The 17,906-nt window shown below is 41.7% G+C and overlaps 1 protein-coding gene across 1 annotated transcript in view; it reads right to left on the bottom strand.

Annotated features, from left to right (window-relative positions):
- LOC126175410 (juvenile hormone esterase-like) overlaps nt 1-17,906 on the bottom strand; it is an 81,918-nt gene that overhangs the window by 41,208 nt on the left and 22,804 nt on the right. Inside the window, 1 exon segment of the mRNA XM_049922205.1 lies at nt 9,815-10,000. Coding sequence (XP_049778162.1) covers nt 9,815-10,000 — 186 coding nt within the window.

Genomic DNA, 17,906 nt, shown 5'->3' with positions numbered 1-17,906 from the left:
AGCATTTGCTTTGACTATCTAGCACTTCCCAGTTATTTCATTCTCAAGGGATTTATACTGCTGTTGAACTGAACATTTCTGAATTCCCTTCTTTCGTTTTGAGTTGAATTATTTCATCTGTCTTCCAAGGTATCTTCACAGTTACCTGTCTTGTGACTACGTTTGTCTGTCCAAAATCTGTGTGTTCCCTTTGTATAGATGTCCAGCCCTCATCAACTGAACTGCCTACTCTGGTACTCCATATCGCAGTACTGACATGCTTAGCGAATTTCAAATGTACCTCATCATTCCAATGTACTTCAGTATCCCACTTACTTAAATTCTGATTCTTCCGAACGGTTCTGTTAAACTTCAGCCTATAATTCATCATTACTAAATTGAGATACGAGTTTATATCTGCTAATAGGTAGTCTTATAATATCTGAGTTTGAAATCACTGTCTGATCATGATGTAATCCGACTTGAATCTTCCCGTGTCTCCGTGTTTTTTTGGCAAGTGTACCAACTCCTCCTGTGATTGTTGAACAGAGTATTCGTTATTACCATTTGAAATTAGTCTTTCTCCCCTCCATTCCTACTACCAAACCCATATTCTTGCGTAATCCTTTCTTATGCCCCTTTCCCTAGAACTACTTTTCCTCCCCCATAATTATGAGATTTTCATTTCCCTTTACATAAGGAATTACCCGTTCAGTATTCTTACATACATCCCTTATCTCTTCATCTCCTGCTTGTGTTGTCGGCACGTATACCTGAACTATCGATGTCGGTCTTGGTTTGATGTCGATTATAAAAAATGGCTGTGAGCACTATGGGACTCAACATCTATGGTCATAAGTCCCCCAGAACTTAGAACTACTTAAACCTAACTAACCTAAGGACAGCACACAACACACAGCCATCACGAGGCAGAGAAAATCTCTGACCCCGCCGGGAATCGAACCCGGGAACCCGGGCGTGGGAAGCGAGAACGCTACCGCACGACCACGAGATGCGGGCATGTCGATTATAATTACAACAAACCTATCACTGAACTGTTTCGCACTATCTCCCTCTCTGCCCTACTTTCGTATTCATAATGAATCCTACTCCCGTTGCATTGTTTTACGCTGCTGTTATTATTACCTTATATTAGTCTGACAACTAATCATTGTCTTCTTTCCATTTCACTTCACTGACACTACGTTATTCCTAGATCGAGACTTTGAATTTCCTTATTGACATTTTCAACCTTTCCTACTGTATTCAAAGTTCTGCCATTCCGTATTGTGACTCGCAGAACGTTATCTCACAGTTTCTCGTTCCATCTTTTCTCATGGCCACTTCTCCACTGGCAGTCCCCTCCCGGAGATCCGGATGTGGGGCTAATCGAGAACATTTTGCCGATGAAGAGATGATTTCAATTACCGACCACATGTCCTGTGGATACACATTTTTTTCTTTTATGTAGTGGTTTCCATTGTCTCCTGCATTCTCATGCCTTTGATCGATGCTGATTCTTATGTCGTTTAGAATCAGTGTCCCACCCCAAGGTCAACAGAGTGACCTGAATCTCTCTGTCCGCTCCTCTGCACACGCAACAAATAGCTACCTTAGAGAAATTTATCTAGAAGTAATGATCCCTTAATCTGATGGGTATCAAAAAACGTTTTACACAAAACGCAATGTCAATTCTGTCTTTAAAGTTTAGGTATCCCAGCTAAGTCTGTGCTCTGTGAGCTTGGCCGGCCGGAGTGGCCGTGCGGTTATAGGCGCTACGGTCTGGAACCGCGTGACCGCTACGGTCGCAGGTTCGAATCCTGCCTCGGGCATGGATGTGTGTGATGTCCTTAGGTCAGTTAGGTTTAAGTAGTTCTAAGTTCTAGGGGACTGATGACCACAGTAGTTAAGTCCCATAGTGCTCAGAGCCATTTGAACCATTTTTTTGAGCTTGTTTGTTCAAACAGAGAACAGATATCCTCCTAGAAAAGAAGACGTCTCACTTGGAGTAAAATTTTGATGATAGTCACGAGGTTGTAGTTATTAAAATAAATTTAAATGGTATGCAGCAGTTACCGTGAGAGAATGGAACAAGTTTTCTCAAAATAGGCACACGGAACATAATATCGGTATTTCCACTATTGTACAGATTTTTCGGTGCAGTACAGGCAGAAAGATAAATGCCGTAAGACATCGAAATATGCACAATTACTCTGTAACGATCTATCCAGAGCAACTGTCTATAACGCCATAATACTCCGAAAACATATTTGAAATATTGTCGATGGAGTTCGGCACTCTGTACAACTGTGTCAGATCTTTCGGCAAATTTTAAAATCCAGATTGGCGCGCAGCCACTGCATTCGCATCGCCGTGTTGCGGTGCCACAGTGTCGCTGAGTCCACTCATCCAGCAGCCAACGGCACGAGGCGGAGAGTCCACAGCAGGCGGCAGTGCAGTGATCTTCCGCTAGCAGCAAGAACCATTGCAATCTGTAGGAGCGACTGTTAGCGATTGGGCAAGAAGCAACAGTCTCAGGTTGCTGAAGTTGTGACTCACGTCCTGTTGTCACACGTTTATCCAGTGATCTCGAAGCAACGCTTTCACCGGGTTTTGGAGTGTAACGTTATTTGTGGCGAAGTTTTTGCTGACGAAGTGGTATTTTGAACATTTTAATGAAATTTTCATAAAAAATTCTGAGTATCGTTCCACGTCATAATGTAAGAAATTACACTGGCTTCCTTGGGCAGTAGACTCAGAAGAAGGCCACTGTAATCACGGCCGAAAAGTTGTTTTCTCTGGGTTTTGACCCTATGAAGCGTTACAATAGTCAAATAACTTTTATGCCAACTTACTATGACCGCGAAAGATTACCAATTATATTACAATAAACTCTTGTTCTTGGACTTCTGCGCACAGCTACTGCTCTGTTTATCTGCTCTGTACTACTCTTCCTTAGGATGTCGTACTGTGCTCCCACCTTCGTAAGCAGTGCCCAATTCCAAAAATATTATTTTCACTAATAAAGTTTTCTGACCTAGGCAAGGCTATTAAATGAACTTCACTTAAGGGAGTCGGCTTGTAGCTTATTCAGTCTACACAGATGCCACCTCTTCCTTAGTCTTCCTGTACCACTCTTTCCTTTAAGTCTATAGTCTATTACAAGTCGGACAATTCTTTTGACCTTCATTCCTGCAACATATGTCTTGCACTTTGTTATCCCATATTGTATTCTTTCATTCAGGGAAAACGTATTCGATTCTTTTCTTGTTTAAGAATTCTTTATTGGATCTGTCGGAGTACAGGGCTATTACAAATGATTGAAGCGATTTCATAAAATCACTGTAGCTCCATTCATTGACATATGGTCACGACACACTACAGATATGTAGAAAAACTGATAAAGTTTTGTTCGGCTGAAGCCGCACTTCAGGTTTCTGCCGCCAGAGCGCTCGAGAGCGCAGTGAGACAAAATGGCGACAGGAGCCGAGAAAGCGTATGTCGTGCTTGAAATGCACTCACATCAGTCAGTTATAACAGTGCAACGACATTTCAGGACGAAGTTCAACAAAGATCCACCAACTGCTAACTCCATTCGGCGATGGTATGCGCAGTTTAAAGGTTCTGGATGTCTCTGTAAGGGGAAATCAACGGGTCGGCCTGCAGTGAGCGAAGAAACGGTTGAACGCGTGCGGGCAAGTTTCACGCGTAGCCCGCGGAAGTCGACGAATAAAGCAAGCAGGGAGCTAAACGTACCACAGCCGACGGTTTGGAAAATCTTACGGAAAAGGCTAAAGCAGAAGCCTTACCGTTGACAATTGCTACAAGCCCTGACACCCGATGACAAAGTCAAACGCTTTGAATTTTCGGCGCGGTTGCAACAGCTCATGGAAGAGGATGCGTTCGGTGCGAAACTTGTTTTCAGTGATGAAGCAACATTTTTTCCTAATGGTGAAGTGAACAGACACAATGTGCGAATCTGGGCGGTAGAGAATCCTCACGCATTCGTGCAGCAAATTCGCAATTCACCAAAAGTTAACGTGTTTTGTGCAATCTCACGGTTTAAAGTTTACAGCCCCTTTTTCTTCTGCAAAAAAACGTTACAGGACACGTGAATCTGGACATGCTGGAAAATTGGCTCATGCCACAACTGGAGACCGACAGCGCCGACTTCATCTTTCCACAGGATGGTGCTCCACCGCACTTCCATCATGATGTTCGGCATTTCTTAAACAAGAGATTGGAAAACCGATGGATCGGTCGTGGTGGAGATCATGATCAGCAATTCATGTCATGGCCTCCACGCTCTCGCGACTTAACCCCATGCGATTTCTTTCTGTGGGGTTATGTGAAAGATTCAGTGTTTAAACCTCCTCTACCAAGAAACGTGCCAGAACTGCGAGCTCGCATCAACGATGCTTTCGAACTCATTGATGGGGCATGCTGTGCTGAGTGTGGGAGGAACTTGATTATCGGCTTGATGTCTGCCGAATCACTAAAGGGGCACATATCGAACATTTGTGAATGCCTAAAAAAACTTTTTGAGTTTTTGTATGTGTGTGCAAAGCATTGTGAAAATATCTCAAATAGTAAAGTTATTGTAGAGCTGTGAAATCGCTTCAATCATTTTTAATAACCCTGTACATACCTTCATTTTCCTCAAAAATTTTATTTTAGATGACAGTAGCCCTCTTTGGTGCTTTCTTTGTTAATGTCCAAGTTTCACTTACATATGTGAAAAACTACTTCGTAGAAATTTTTTTTTATCTTTCCTGACTTATGTTGTATGTACTGTACCTCATCTCATTTGAAACTTGCAGAATTTTGATTTTGTGTCTTCCGGTTTTACTGGCTAATGTTCTACTTATTGTGCCACATCCCATTTGAAACTAATTAATTGAAGACTTCATGGTATTCATAATTTATATCATAATCTAATAACTGATAGTAAGATACCTGTTGAAATTGATTTTTTATTTAACGTTATTTTAGAACGTACTGGATATTTTCCCTTAAAAATGATCACTTTGGTTTTAATTTTTGATATTTTCAAGCTGTACATGTTGTAGTGTTTGCCTATAATGTCCAAGCGATGCAGAGAAAATTGAAAATCATGTTCCATCTTTTGTAAAATATTTTGGACATCAGCAAACAGTACAGAATTTAAATGTTTGTTTCTAAGAATTAATTTCATTCCAACATTAACTTTTAGTTTCAAATATCAAATGTTGTAAATGTATGTATTATATAAAGTGGAGAAAAGACTGCCCCCTTGTCTTATTCCTCTTTTAATTGCTATTTTTCTGTTCTCTCTTTCCCGTAATAATTAAAATTTCGTTATTTAAATACAAAATTCGTACCACTTGTATTAAATGTTTAGAATAGCCTAGTCTTTCCTTTATGTCCCACAGCATATGCTTTTTGACTCTAACGAAGGCTCCATCATAATCTACAATTGATGAATTATGGGTCTCCAGATAATGTTCTCGTGTCTTTTCAATTATGGGCCGCCCTATTGTAATATTATCACTCATGACTTACGCATTTAAAATGGTTTATTGTAATTTTAGAAACGAAGGTCCTCGTTCTCTAGTGGTGCCGGCACGGTACTTCAGCATGTTCGGTCAGAGGACTGGCTGTCCTCCGTTACAAGAACTAAGTGTAGTACTCAACGACCTATTTCATACATATCATGTGACGTCCAATCAGACGCCAGCTCAAACGCCAAGAACAATAACGATAAAAATGAAGACAAGAAATTCGTAAAACACGTACCTGTAAACCGAGATTTCGCGAGATCGGATCCTAGTCAGGCCATTGAAACTTACAGTCCACCTATAAGAAAGGCTTCACCTCTCAACTATGGGAGGAATCAGCAGGACCGAGACGTGGTTCGGATTCCACTTTGAGCTGTAGGTCCCCTTTCTGCAGTTAGGTAAGTGGGGGTTGGATTAGGGACACACAGTTCACCAAAGCGGCGTCCAATTTAAGTAGTTACACCCGGTGATTGAGCCATAGGAAATTATTATTTTCTTACGGATTTTAAGGATTCAAAAACAAAATTTATCTTCCTTGCCAATAATGACGACTGTCTTAACATTGATAACGATAGATAAATCAAGAATTCAGTAATAGTGGCCCCCATGTTACATGTTTACAGCAGTCAACCATTCCGCCGTTCCTTGCAAGTAAAATACCTTCCACTTCACCATCCAAAAGCTATCCGTGCCGTCACGAGAGTCACTACTCCGTGGCAATTTAAATGCCACGACTGTGCGAGGTGCTCGCGGCGGTAATGAAGAATGCCGCTTTGTTTCGCCATGTGGTGGCACCCGTAAACTCGCCTATGGGAGAGTGCTCTGGAAAAAGAGGGCGTTTGAAGGTGCACCGAGCATTGGAGTGATCTGTCAGCCGCTGCCGTGTGAGGACGACGACTCGTGGGACACAGCGTGATGTCGACGGACCACAGGAGGCTGATTTCTTGAGTCTTGTGGTTACTGTGCTGTCCGACTGCCTCATATGGTCGGTATATTTCACAAACAGCAGAATTACTGTGAACTCTATTGGTTAATTGAAACATTTTTCTCTGTAATTACAGGATTCAATCGTCATTTCGATCGTTCTGATGCATAATTGTGACAAGCCCTTATTTTGTGTATTCAATGATATTTTTAATGAAGCGTTAAAACTGTGATTGGTGTATCCTTATTTGAGTACTTGAGTAACAAATTTACTGATTACATTGCTGTACAATTTTAGTTTTAATCGTTATTAAGTCCAAGTTATACTCTGTATCATTTGCCAAATTAATATGGAGTTACTGTATTTTAGTAATTATGGGACAGCTGATGACTGTTAACGTAAAATGCGTCTAACTTAAATTATTACGGAGATGCCCGTTAAATTAGTTAATAGTCAAATAGTGTTTTGCATAAAAGTATTTAGCGCTCAACTACGATATCAGTAGTGTTCCTTTTTTAATACATGAAACTTTTTGTTTGGAATGAAATATGTCCAAGACTAATATTCGCTCATATCTCAGCACAGTCCTAACACTGACATATCTCAGGATTTGCGAATTACCTACTGCAGGTTCGCAGAAATGCTGTTACGACTTGCTTATGTTTAAATTGGGTTAAAGTTGATAAATTAATGGTGATTATTTTTGCATCTCTTTCACTAACAAAATAACAGGTTAATTCGTTACAATATCGCACTGTATTATGTTCTAGTTATACCAAAAGAACTTTGGTGACGGAAAAAATACAGCCATTTTATTGTTTCATGCTTCTGAGAAAAAATAATTCAAGAACAGGAAATGTAAATATTGAAATACAAATTAAAAATTCACCGTTCGCCAAACGATCAGATAATGAGAAACTGCAGTTGTAGAAGTTCAACGTCAAGTAGGCAACACAAAGCTGGCATTATATTAAGGTAAAACTTTATCGATTTAATGCTCTAATGGAATACATTATTTTAGAATAAAGTTCTTTTTCTGTGAGCTCTGAGTTTTTATCTTTTGTAGAGCTTCAGAATGATTTAGGATTCGATGAGCTAACAATGTTAGACCGCCAACATCCAGCCGTCCACCACCGTTCAGGTTCTTGTATGCAGGCTTTATTTGGTCAGATAATAGTGAAGGAAGCTATTCCATTCCACTCTGGCCCGCTGGTACTGCAACGGCTTGGAATTACACTCCTAGAAATGGAAAAAGAGAACACATTGACACCGGTGTGTCAGTTCCACCATACTTGCTCCGGACACTGCGAGAGGGCTGTACAAGCAATGATCACACGCACGGCACAGCGGACACACCAGGAACCGCGGTGTTGGCCGTCGAATGGCGCTAGCTGCGCAGCATTTGTGCACCGCCGCCGTCAGTGTCAGCCAGTTTGCCGTGGCATACGGAGCTCCATCGCAGTCTTTAACACTGGTAGCATGCCGCGACAGCGTGGACGTGAACCGTATGTGCAGTTGATGGACTTTGAGCGAGGGCGTATAGTGGGCATGCGGGAGGCCGGGTGGACGTACCGCCGAATTGCTCAACACGTGGGGCGTGAGGTCTCCACAGTACATCGATGTTGTCGCCAGTGGTCGGCGGAAGGTGCACGTGCCCGTCGACCTGGGACCGGACCGCAGCGACGCACGGATGCACGCCAAGACCGTAGGATCCTACGCAGTGCCGTAGGGGACCGCACCGCCACTTCCCAGCAAATTAGGGACACTGTTGCTCCTGGGGTATCGGCGAGGACCATTCGCAACCGTCTCCATGAAGCTGGGCTACGGTCCCGCACACCGTTAGGCCGTCTTCCGCTCACGCCCCAACATCGTGCAGCCCGCCTCCAGTGGTGTCGCGACAGGCGTGGATGGAGGGACGAATGGAGACGTGTCGTCTTCAGCGATGAGAGTCGCTTCTGCCTTGGTGCCAATGATGGTCGTATGCGTGTTTGGCGCCGTGCAGGTGAGCGCCACAATCAGGACTGCATACGACCGAGGCACACAGGGCCAACACCCGGCATCATGGTGTGGGGAGTGATCTCCTACACTGGCCGTACACCACTGGTGATCGTCGAGGGGACACTGAATAGTGCACGGTACATCCAAACCGTCATCGAACCCATCGTTCTACCATTCCTAGACCGGCAAGGGAACTTGCTGTTCCAACAGGACAATGCACGTCCGCATGTATCCCGTGCCACCCAACGTGCTCTAGAAGGTGTAAGTCAACTACCCTGGCCAGCAAGATCTCCGGATCTGTCCCCCATTGAGCATGTTTGGGACTGGATGAAGCGTCGTCTCACGCGGTCTGCACGTCCAGCACGAACGCTGGTCCAACTGAGGCGCCAGGTGGAAATGGCATGGCAAGCCGTTCCACAGGACTGCATCCAGCATCTCTACGATCGTCTCCATGGGAGAATAGCAGCCTGCATTGCTGCGAAAGGTGGATATACACTGTACTAGTGCCGACATTGTGCATGCTCTGTTGCCTTTGTTTATGTGCCTGTGGTTCTGTCAGTGTGATCATGTGATGTATCTGACCCCAGGAATGTGTCAATAAAGTTTCCCCTTCCTGGGACAATGAATTCACGGTGTTCTTATTTCAATTTCCAGGAGTGTATTTCAGATTGAAAAACAGTATCGGTCATAAAGTCATTTACTTCAATAACGCGTTTCACCCTTTATGGCATAATCAGATTGTTTAAAATAACTGGTTATAAAATCCATGTTTCATAGAGTCGCAGACAAGGGATATGCACCTTAAACGCGCCAGCGAGCTTGGCCTTAGGAGCACATGATTGGACCACTGTTACACAAGAATACCTGCGGTACCAGCTGTGCACGGCATAACAGGTCCGTTTCACGCTCGTGTGGTCTCGAAACGGACCCGTATGACCAGATTTATATTTATGAAAGCGTGGTTCTTATGCCAGGCTGCTATGGTAAAGTTTGCTGGTGTGACCAAGGTCCACCCCTCTGTTTTTGTGACTCTATGACGGATGGATTTCATGGCCAGCTACTTTCCCACGGTATTGAAATAAGTAGCTTTTCAACCCATACTATTTTTCAACATTAAGTAACGAAGAAATATCACAGTTTCAATAGACCAGTTTTGTATTATAGGATAGTTGCAAAAGGATCTAGGAGGGCTTTCTAGTAGAACAATTGTAATTGTCTTCTTCGAATGTGTATTAAATAGCCACGCAAAAGTATGCGTTGCCAGTGATGAAGCCCATTCCAAGAAACTCACTGGGATTTCAAGGACTATAGATTACGTGCAAACACTTAGTGATTCAAGAGGTAGAGTTGGGTGTCAGCAGCACTCTGTACCGACCTGCAGATAGCGGCGACACCAGGTGGAAGGACGCACACATGGCTCCAGCGCTCTCCCCAAACAGAGTGACCAGCTGAGGGTCGCCGCCGAAGCTGCCGATGTTCCTCTGCACCCAGGTCAGCGCCAGCTGCTGGTCCTTGTTGCCTGCGTTACCGGGAACCACCTCGTCACCCGTACTCAGGAACCCTGTAAAAAACGCACTGTTCCTATTTCTTACTTAATAAAACACTACGGGACCTAAAGAGAAAATAAATTAAATCATTTTTCATTGCTTCGGAACTTTGTTTCCTCCGTATAAAAAACAAAAGCAAATTATCGAATGTAGAAGTATGGTGGAACATTCATCCAGAATGGCAGGCAGGTCCCTAATCCTGGGTAAGCTTCGCCTCCCTGCTACTAGCAATTAATTCATGTTTTGGAAATCTTAAGGGAAGTATCAATGCCTTATCCTCATAATATTAAATTTAACATATAGTATCCATTTTTCTCAGGAATTACATAAGATAATAAAACGAAACTTTTCCAGGATATTGAGTCACACCTTATACATTCAAATTTTTCAAAAAAAATGTATATTTTTATGATCAAGCTACGAGTGCTGTCTCTACCTTTGTAGATCCGCTGACACTAAAAATTAAAAATTTCGGAGCAAGTCAAAGTAGTTTCTGAGATAAGGGGAAACGTTTGCAAAAATAGTAGTTTTTCAGAAATCTCATTTGAAATTTAAGTAAATAAAAACTCACTGTTGAGTGAATAGACCATCTAAAACTGTCCAGTTTCCTAATATTTAACATCCTGAGGGTCAGCTGGATGCAGTCTCTTCTTTCCGTCTTAGGGATCTTCCTGCTTCTACGGAATTTTTTCTCATAATTTCTGCCTTGGAGACCCACTGTCTGTCCAGTTCTTGTAAGACTGTTTACTGCTTCTGTATTAGGGCCGAACGTAGATCCAAATTGCTTCAGAATACTTATTCTGCCTGCATTTCCATCAATGAAGTTGATCACAGCATCGCTGCCCACGATATTCCGTGTTTTCAAGCCCACAAATACGTTTTTGGTTACCCTGTTTCATGGAACATTGTTGAAAGGCTCACTTACGTTCTGAGGTCTTCTTGTGATGCATTTCTTCAGAACATCTACTGATGCTAGAGCTGTATACACTGATGTGACTAAAGTCGTGGCATAGCGATATGTACATATACACATGGCGGTTGTACAGCGTAAACAGGGTAGAAAACAATAGTACACTGGCGGAGCTGTCACTTTTACACCGGTAATCCATTTGAAAAGGTTTCCGATGTGATTATGGACGCACGACGTTAATTAACAGACTTCGAACGCGGAATGGTATCTGGAGCTAGACACATGATACATTCCATTTCGGAAATCGTTATGGACTTCAATATTTCGAAGACTACAGTGTCAAGAGTGTGTCGAGAATACCAAATTTCAGGCTTTACGTCTCACAACAGACAATGCAATGGCCGACAGTCTTCACTTAACGACCGAGAGCAGCGGTGTTTGCGTAGAGTTATCAGTACTAACAGACAACCAAATCTCCGTAAAATAACATCATAAATCTATTTAAGAATTACGACGAACGTATCCATAAGGACAGTGCGGTGAAATTTGGCGTTAATGGGATATGACGATAGACGCGACTGCCTTTACTAAGAACACGACATCACAAGCAGCGCCTCTCCTGGGCCCGTGACCACATCAGTTGGACCCTATACCACTGGAAAACCGTGACTGGTCAGATGAGTCTCGATTTCAATCGGTAAAGGGGCTCGAGTGCAGTGCAGACCCCAGGAAGGCATGGGCCCAAGTTGTGAAGAAGACTCTGGGCAAGCTGGCGGCGGCTCTGTAATGGTGTGGGCTGTGTTTGCATGGAATGGACTGGATCCTCTGGTGCCACAGAACCGATCATTGACTGGAAATGAATATGTTCCCAATCAACGATGGAATTTTTGTGGGGATAATACACTATGTCACCAGGCCACAGATGTTTGGTATTGGTTTGAAGAACATTCTGCACAGTTTGAGAGAAGGATGTAGCCATCCCTGATCGCCTGACATGAATCCCACCAAACTTTTGAGGGACGTAAACGAGAGGTCAGTTCGTGCACAAAATCCTGCACGGGCAAAATTATGGACAAATATAGAGGCACTATGGCTCAGTATTTCTGTAGGAAACTTCTAGCGATTTGTTTAGTCCATGCGACGTCGAGTTGGTGCACAACGATAAGTTTATGCAGTTGGGTATCCATTCTTTTCTGTACAAGACTACCTCTTGCGACGTTATATCATCACAGGTGTATGCTGTCAGTTGCTAATCTGAATGAACTGGAATCACTGTCACCAATGCATTTGGCATAGGGAAAACCAAGTTGATCTTCAGAGCGCTGGTAGATCTTCACAGCTGAGGCACTTTGCTTTCCTCCACAGGATTCCTCATATGGTTTCTGATAGATGGGCTCATGTAGTTGTTTCTTTTCATTATAAGTACCCACTTTTGTGCATCCACGGCAATGTTCTGATAATACCTGAAAGTGAAACACCTTTCCTGTACCAAGACTTACAGTAGTTGCGCAAGAAATTTTAGACTGATAGCCACTTTTCTACCATGACCCATCAAATACTATGTAAATGTCGTCGTTACCATGATTTTCTTTAACTGCTTCCACTGCTCCAAATTGCATTGACTCTTCTGCAATTATTTTTATTATTTTCCCGAAAGCATCTTGGAACATTAGTAGATTCATAAGAACACACAAAATATTTCATCCCACGCCATAGTAATATCTGACGTCCATTCCATAAAGGTTATTGCTTTTACATTTTCAGGAGTCCATAATACTTTATTACTCCAATAATTCGAACAAGACACTTCCAAAGTAAGAAATAACAATTTCTTTCGAACACGTTTCAGCAATAATTGTATCTCTCGACCACCCAATTACAGCATGCAGTTTGATTACACATTGTTTTTATTACACTTAAACGTAATATGAAACTGAAATCACTGGCACCAATTTCACTGTGCACTTCATTATTGTTCACAAACTTCTTCTTGGAATCACTTAGTTGTTCAGTGTTTCTCGCCCTCATTCTCTGGGTGTAAACTTCCAGCAGGACATGTTCCGTGGAATCTATTCACCTTATTTCTTCTCTTCTTAATTATTCCTTTTGGTGAAGTCGTTTTAAAGAGAGAAACATAAGCAACAAGTCCAAATACACGCAACAATAGGTGTGATGTGCCCCACAAAATGTGGATGATACGTTTTACCACAAACAGGAAGTGACATAACAGCAACCAATGTAGCCAACCTATGCAGCAGAATGTTTTCTATAAATCACTGTCTTCTAGAGAAGAGAGTATTCGAGACACCTTGCAATAACTGAGAAAGTGGTTATGGAACCTGTAGAAATGAACTTGTAACGTAGCAAGTTATTACGAAACAACATTCGGTGCAGTAAGGCACGCAGTCGTGTAGCAGTCACTTCAGGATGGGCAAGTTTATTCTTTGCTCTGACTCACAGCGCAACTGTCGTTACCAGCCGTGAGAACGGACTCAAGTAACATTCAGTCAGTACGCAAATTCATACCCTCTACGAATCTAAATAAACCATAGATACTCTAATCCGATTTTGTTCAAACTTGGTACACTATCTTTTGTTATTAACGAAAGAATCCTGTCAAAATTTCAGATTTTTATCTATTATAGTTACAGAGACTGAGGAAAATACCTAAATGTACTAAAACCGACACTTATATTTTAAAACTCAGTTAAAAACAATAACAGATTGCTTTTCATTATCAATAGAAGCTACAACAAAGTTTTTAGAGTATAAAATTACATAATTAGATTTTTCTTTCTTGCATTATGTAGTATAAAAATCATTCAGAATTATTATTTGTTTATTATTTTGTTGTGTGAATATATGGGAATGAATGAGAGAGTGTATGTGGGACATACATTAGAACTTAATGTTATTTTATGTAAAACCTTGTAAAATTGAACCGTTGGAAAGTTGTGTTGCAACTACGATGCTGATGACATATGTCAATTTTGTAAGAGAGCATCCAGAATAAAAGTCTGAAGCGGAATAAGTTTCGATATAAATTTAAAGAACATTTTGCATTTCGTTCTATTTTATTAAGTAATATAATAGAAATTGAAATTGTAATGACATAAATGACTATCTGATTACTGGTTGGCTAAGGCAAGTTCTTCCACGAGAATGATCTGCAAGGATCATTCTGATTGCTCATTCAGATCAATAGCCAATCAGAATGAAGCAGTTCCCACACGCAATTACGCAGAAAGGAGAGGAGCATCGAGAGAGTCACTCACTAACCTGCTTCCGTGTAACACCATGCTAGATGTCTCTGTGAAAAGAGTATGTAAATTAAAGATCTAGGGAGTCCATTGTGTTTATAATATGTCGTGACTAATACGACTTAAGTTACGAACATTTTCATAACAAAATATCCCTCATTGGTTTTTTTATCTTTAGAAGGCTTTTGATTGTTTTGATCATGTTACTCTCCAACAAAAACTCATGTTTTATGAAATTGATGGTTTTAATCACACTCAACAAACATAATGCAAAAGGTTGCCCTGAATAGTTCTAAAAATGATGGAAGGGTAGAAAATTTTAGTCACTAAGGAGAAAACACAAAGGGAGTTCCACAAGGTTTAGTTTTGGGTCCACTTCTATTCCTTATATTTGTGAATGACCTTCCATTTAACAATCAACTTCGTACTTTTTGCAGATGATACATTACAATAAATCGCATTAGAGAGAAATCAATGTACGAGATTCTCATAGTAAATTATATTTTCTGAACAATTATAAACTGGTTCTCAGGAAATGGATTCTTTCTAAATTCTGAAAAAACACACTATATTCGGATAGTAGAAGGGTACATTACTGGCTCATACTTTCAGGAAATACTTCCTATCACTTAAATTTAAATTTGGTGTTGGAATATTTCTCTTTTGAAGAAAAGGTTTCCTTGCTATTGCGAGTGTGCATTTTATATCCTGTTTACTTCTACTGTCGTTAGAGAGTTTGCTACCCCAATAGCAATACTCACTATTTTTATTGTTCCATTATCTAATCTAATTCTTTCTGTTTCACCTGACTGAATTCAACTACATTCATTACTCCTGTTTTGCCTTTGTGAATAACCATCTTTTAGCTTCTTTTGAAGACAACGGTTGAGAGGTGGCATGAGCCCTCTCTCATATTTCTATCATACTCTGAGTAATTCGATTTTCCTCTCTAATTGCATGCGGTGAAAAGTTGCTATTCTTTCACACGCGGACTTCCCATGCAGCATCTCTCGTCACCCGGGTGGTTCAGTGACAGGCGGGCTCTGCTGATCTTGAAAGGGTTTAGCCGACGGGTGTCAGGGAGTCGAGTGGATACTTTCCTGACGCCGACATTGTCATAAGAGCGGGAGCGACTCGCCCACAGGGGCCTGAAGGAGCGGCTGGGCTAGAGATTCCGTTACTTCACAGAAACGTAGTGAAAACACTTTCTGGCGGGCTACCAGCAAGGCGTGGGAATGACTTGTGTTCCCAGGCAATCTTGCCGGGAAAATTCCCGTGTTTTCTGCAAAATCGTAACTGTGATCGGCTTGCCTAGGGCATAGCACCGTGACATAGCAAATCGGCGTAGAAATTGGCGCCAAGAATCTCCATTGGTGGAGTGGTAGTGCTTCGGCAATAGAGTGGAAGTTTCCGCCGGTTTTCTAGTTGCTGATTGGAACGTTTAACCACGCCACTGTCGTTGGGGCGGGAATATTCTGTGTTTGGCTTGTACAGGTGCTCTTGAGAGAGTCGTCTCTCGCCTTTCGGTTGGGCTAGGTTACAAGACTGAGCTCTCACTGCTCTGGACAGCCTGCCTTCTGTTGGCTGTCAAATATACTTTCATTTTTAATTGTAACTGTTTCACAAAGTTGCTGAAGTTTCGACCTCAACGTAACTTTCCGAGTACAGTTGGCAATTGAGCGTTCTGCGTACAAGCGACCTATGTTGTCCATCTTGAGCAGTTTTGGCTAAAGTTGACTGTATCGAAGTTACTGTGTGACTTCGCTTGTTAAAATCAATCACTGTACCGTACCATCAGTGATTGTGTGGCGAACCTTCTTCGTCTCCCTGAGAGGCGCATTTATATTGATAGGAAGTCGCCTGGAACAACCAGACTAGGATAATTTGGTTTGGGCTATACTCGCAACATTATCATCACCACGACGGGATGTCGAAGCAACCAGCTATCGCTTCCGGTACGCCAGATCGTGCCCTTGCAGTTAAGAAGACAGCTTGGTAATGTATGTCTCCAGCACTGGCAGATTAGAGAATTTGCTCTGTGATAATCAGAGCTCAGCAGAGCGCGCCTGTTCCCGTCTTTTCTTATGTGGTTCTGTCTTGGATGTTCATTGCCTGAGTTCTCACTACTGTAGCAGCAATTAATGTTGGGTTAGCTGGGTGTTTCTCTTAAGATTTGAGTTGCAAGGAATTGGCTCCTCATTCCACTTGGTCATAAATGTCACAATCTAGTTTATGGACAACCTCACCTTCACAGCATTTATTTGAGTATCCAATTTGATGTATTGTAAATGTTTCATGTGTTTGTTTACTATTTTGAGTTTAGTCATAATAAACCAAATTGTTATTTTGGACAGAACTTTCATTCTGTTAATCGGTAGATCAACCCTTTCATTTCTCACTACGTTAATGAAACTATTATTATCTAATTAATTTCTATCAAATTAAATTATTGCAGGTGCCAAACTTTTTTCTACTCCACTTGTATGGTCGATTACAGTCAGTTCGCGTTTCTTCTTAGTCCCTGTGCAACAGCAAAAGTCGGAGTTAGAAAAGGGGGGAGGGTTAGTGCATCATTTCCATATGAAGATTCTAGAAGAATTTAGTGTTAAATACACTGCTAGCCCCAGCACCTCGCACGGTTATTCCTTTCAATTAATCTTTCGAAGCTTCTGCCACCTCTGCCGAAATTACAATGTCATCGGTAGACCATAAATTATTATTTCAGATCTCTGAACTTAATTTCCCTTCAAGATTTTGTACCTAATCTACCTTCTTGCTTGACCAATGCACACGCTGAATAACATAGGCTCACTCCTCAGTCACTACCTCATTTTCATGAACTTCGATTTTTCTGACTGGAGTTTTGCTCCGTACAAGTCGTAGACAACTTTCCGCTATCTTTGTTTATCCCTTATAACTTCACATTTCCAAGGAGTACGTTTCAGTCAACATTATCAAAAGGTTTTCTAAATCTACAATTACCATAAATGTAAATTTATCTTTCATGAAACTATCTTCTAAGAGCAGTCATAGGGTCACTATTGCCTCTCATGTTCTTACATTTCTCCGGAATTGGAACTGAAGACGCGGCACGCTAAAATAATATATACACATGTCGATAAAAATGCTTCTACTTAAAATCAAAGATATGAAACCAGTAAGCCCGCCGGTGTGACGGAGCAGTTCTAGGCGCTTCAGTCTGGAACCGCGCGACCGCTACAGTCACAGGTTCTAATCCTGCCTCGGGCAGGGATGTGCGTTATGTCCTTAGGTTAGTTAGGTTTAAGTACTTCTAAGTTCTAGGGGACTGATGACCTCAGAAGTTAAGTTCCATAGTGTTCAGAGCAATGAAACCTGTTGATTAGTTTTTTCTGCTTACGTCCATCGATGTCAGTGGCAAATTAGACAGGAAAGTACGTAGACAGAAGAGCAGACGAGATTCATCAGTGCTTTTATTAAACCTCGTAAGGATTTTATAATAGAGCTTCTGATGTTCCTGAAACCGAAAGCTTGCTATCAGCATCCTTTACGACGTCTGGCATGGACAGATAGACATGGGCTTTTAATGCGCCGAACCATTTAAAACCTGAGATGTATACAGCGAATAACAGAGAGACGCGTCCTGGAGCTACTAGGACAAAAGCTTAGAAAGCAAGAGCATGACATTAGAAAACGTTTAACATGGATAAAGGGATAAGTGACTGAAGAACGTAGCTCAAGTTAGTATCTATACCTGGGTCAAATAACCAA

Source organism: Schistocerca cancellata, chromosome 3, assembly GCF_023864275.1.
Source record: "Schistocerca cancellata isolate TAMUIC-IGC-003103 chromosome 3, iqSchCanc2.1, whole genome shotgun sequence".
Taxonomy (NCBI): Eukaryota; Metazoa; Arthropoda; class Insecta; order Orthoptera; family Acrididae; genus Schistocerca; species Schistocerca cancellata.
This window is presented reverse-complemented; position numbering and strand designations above follow the sequence as displayed.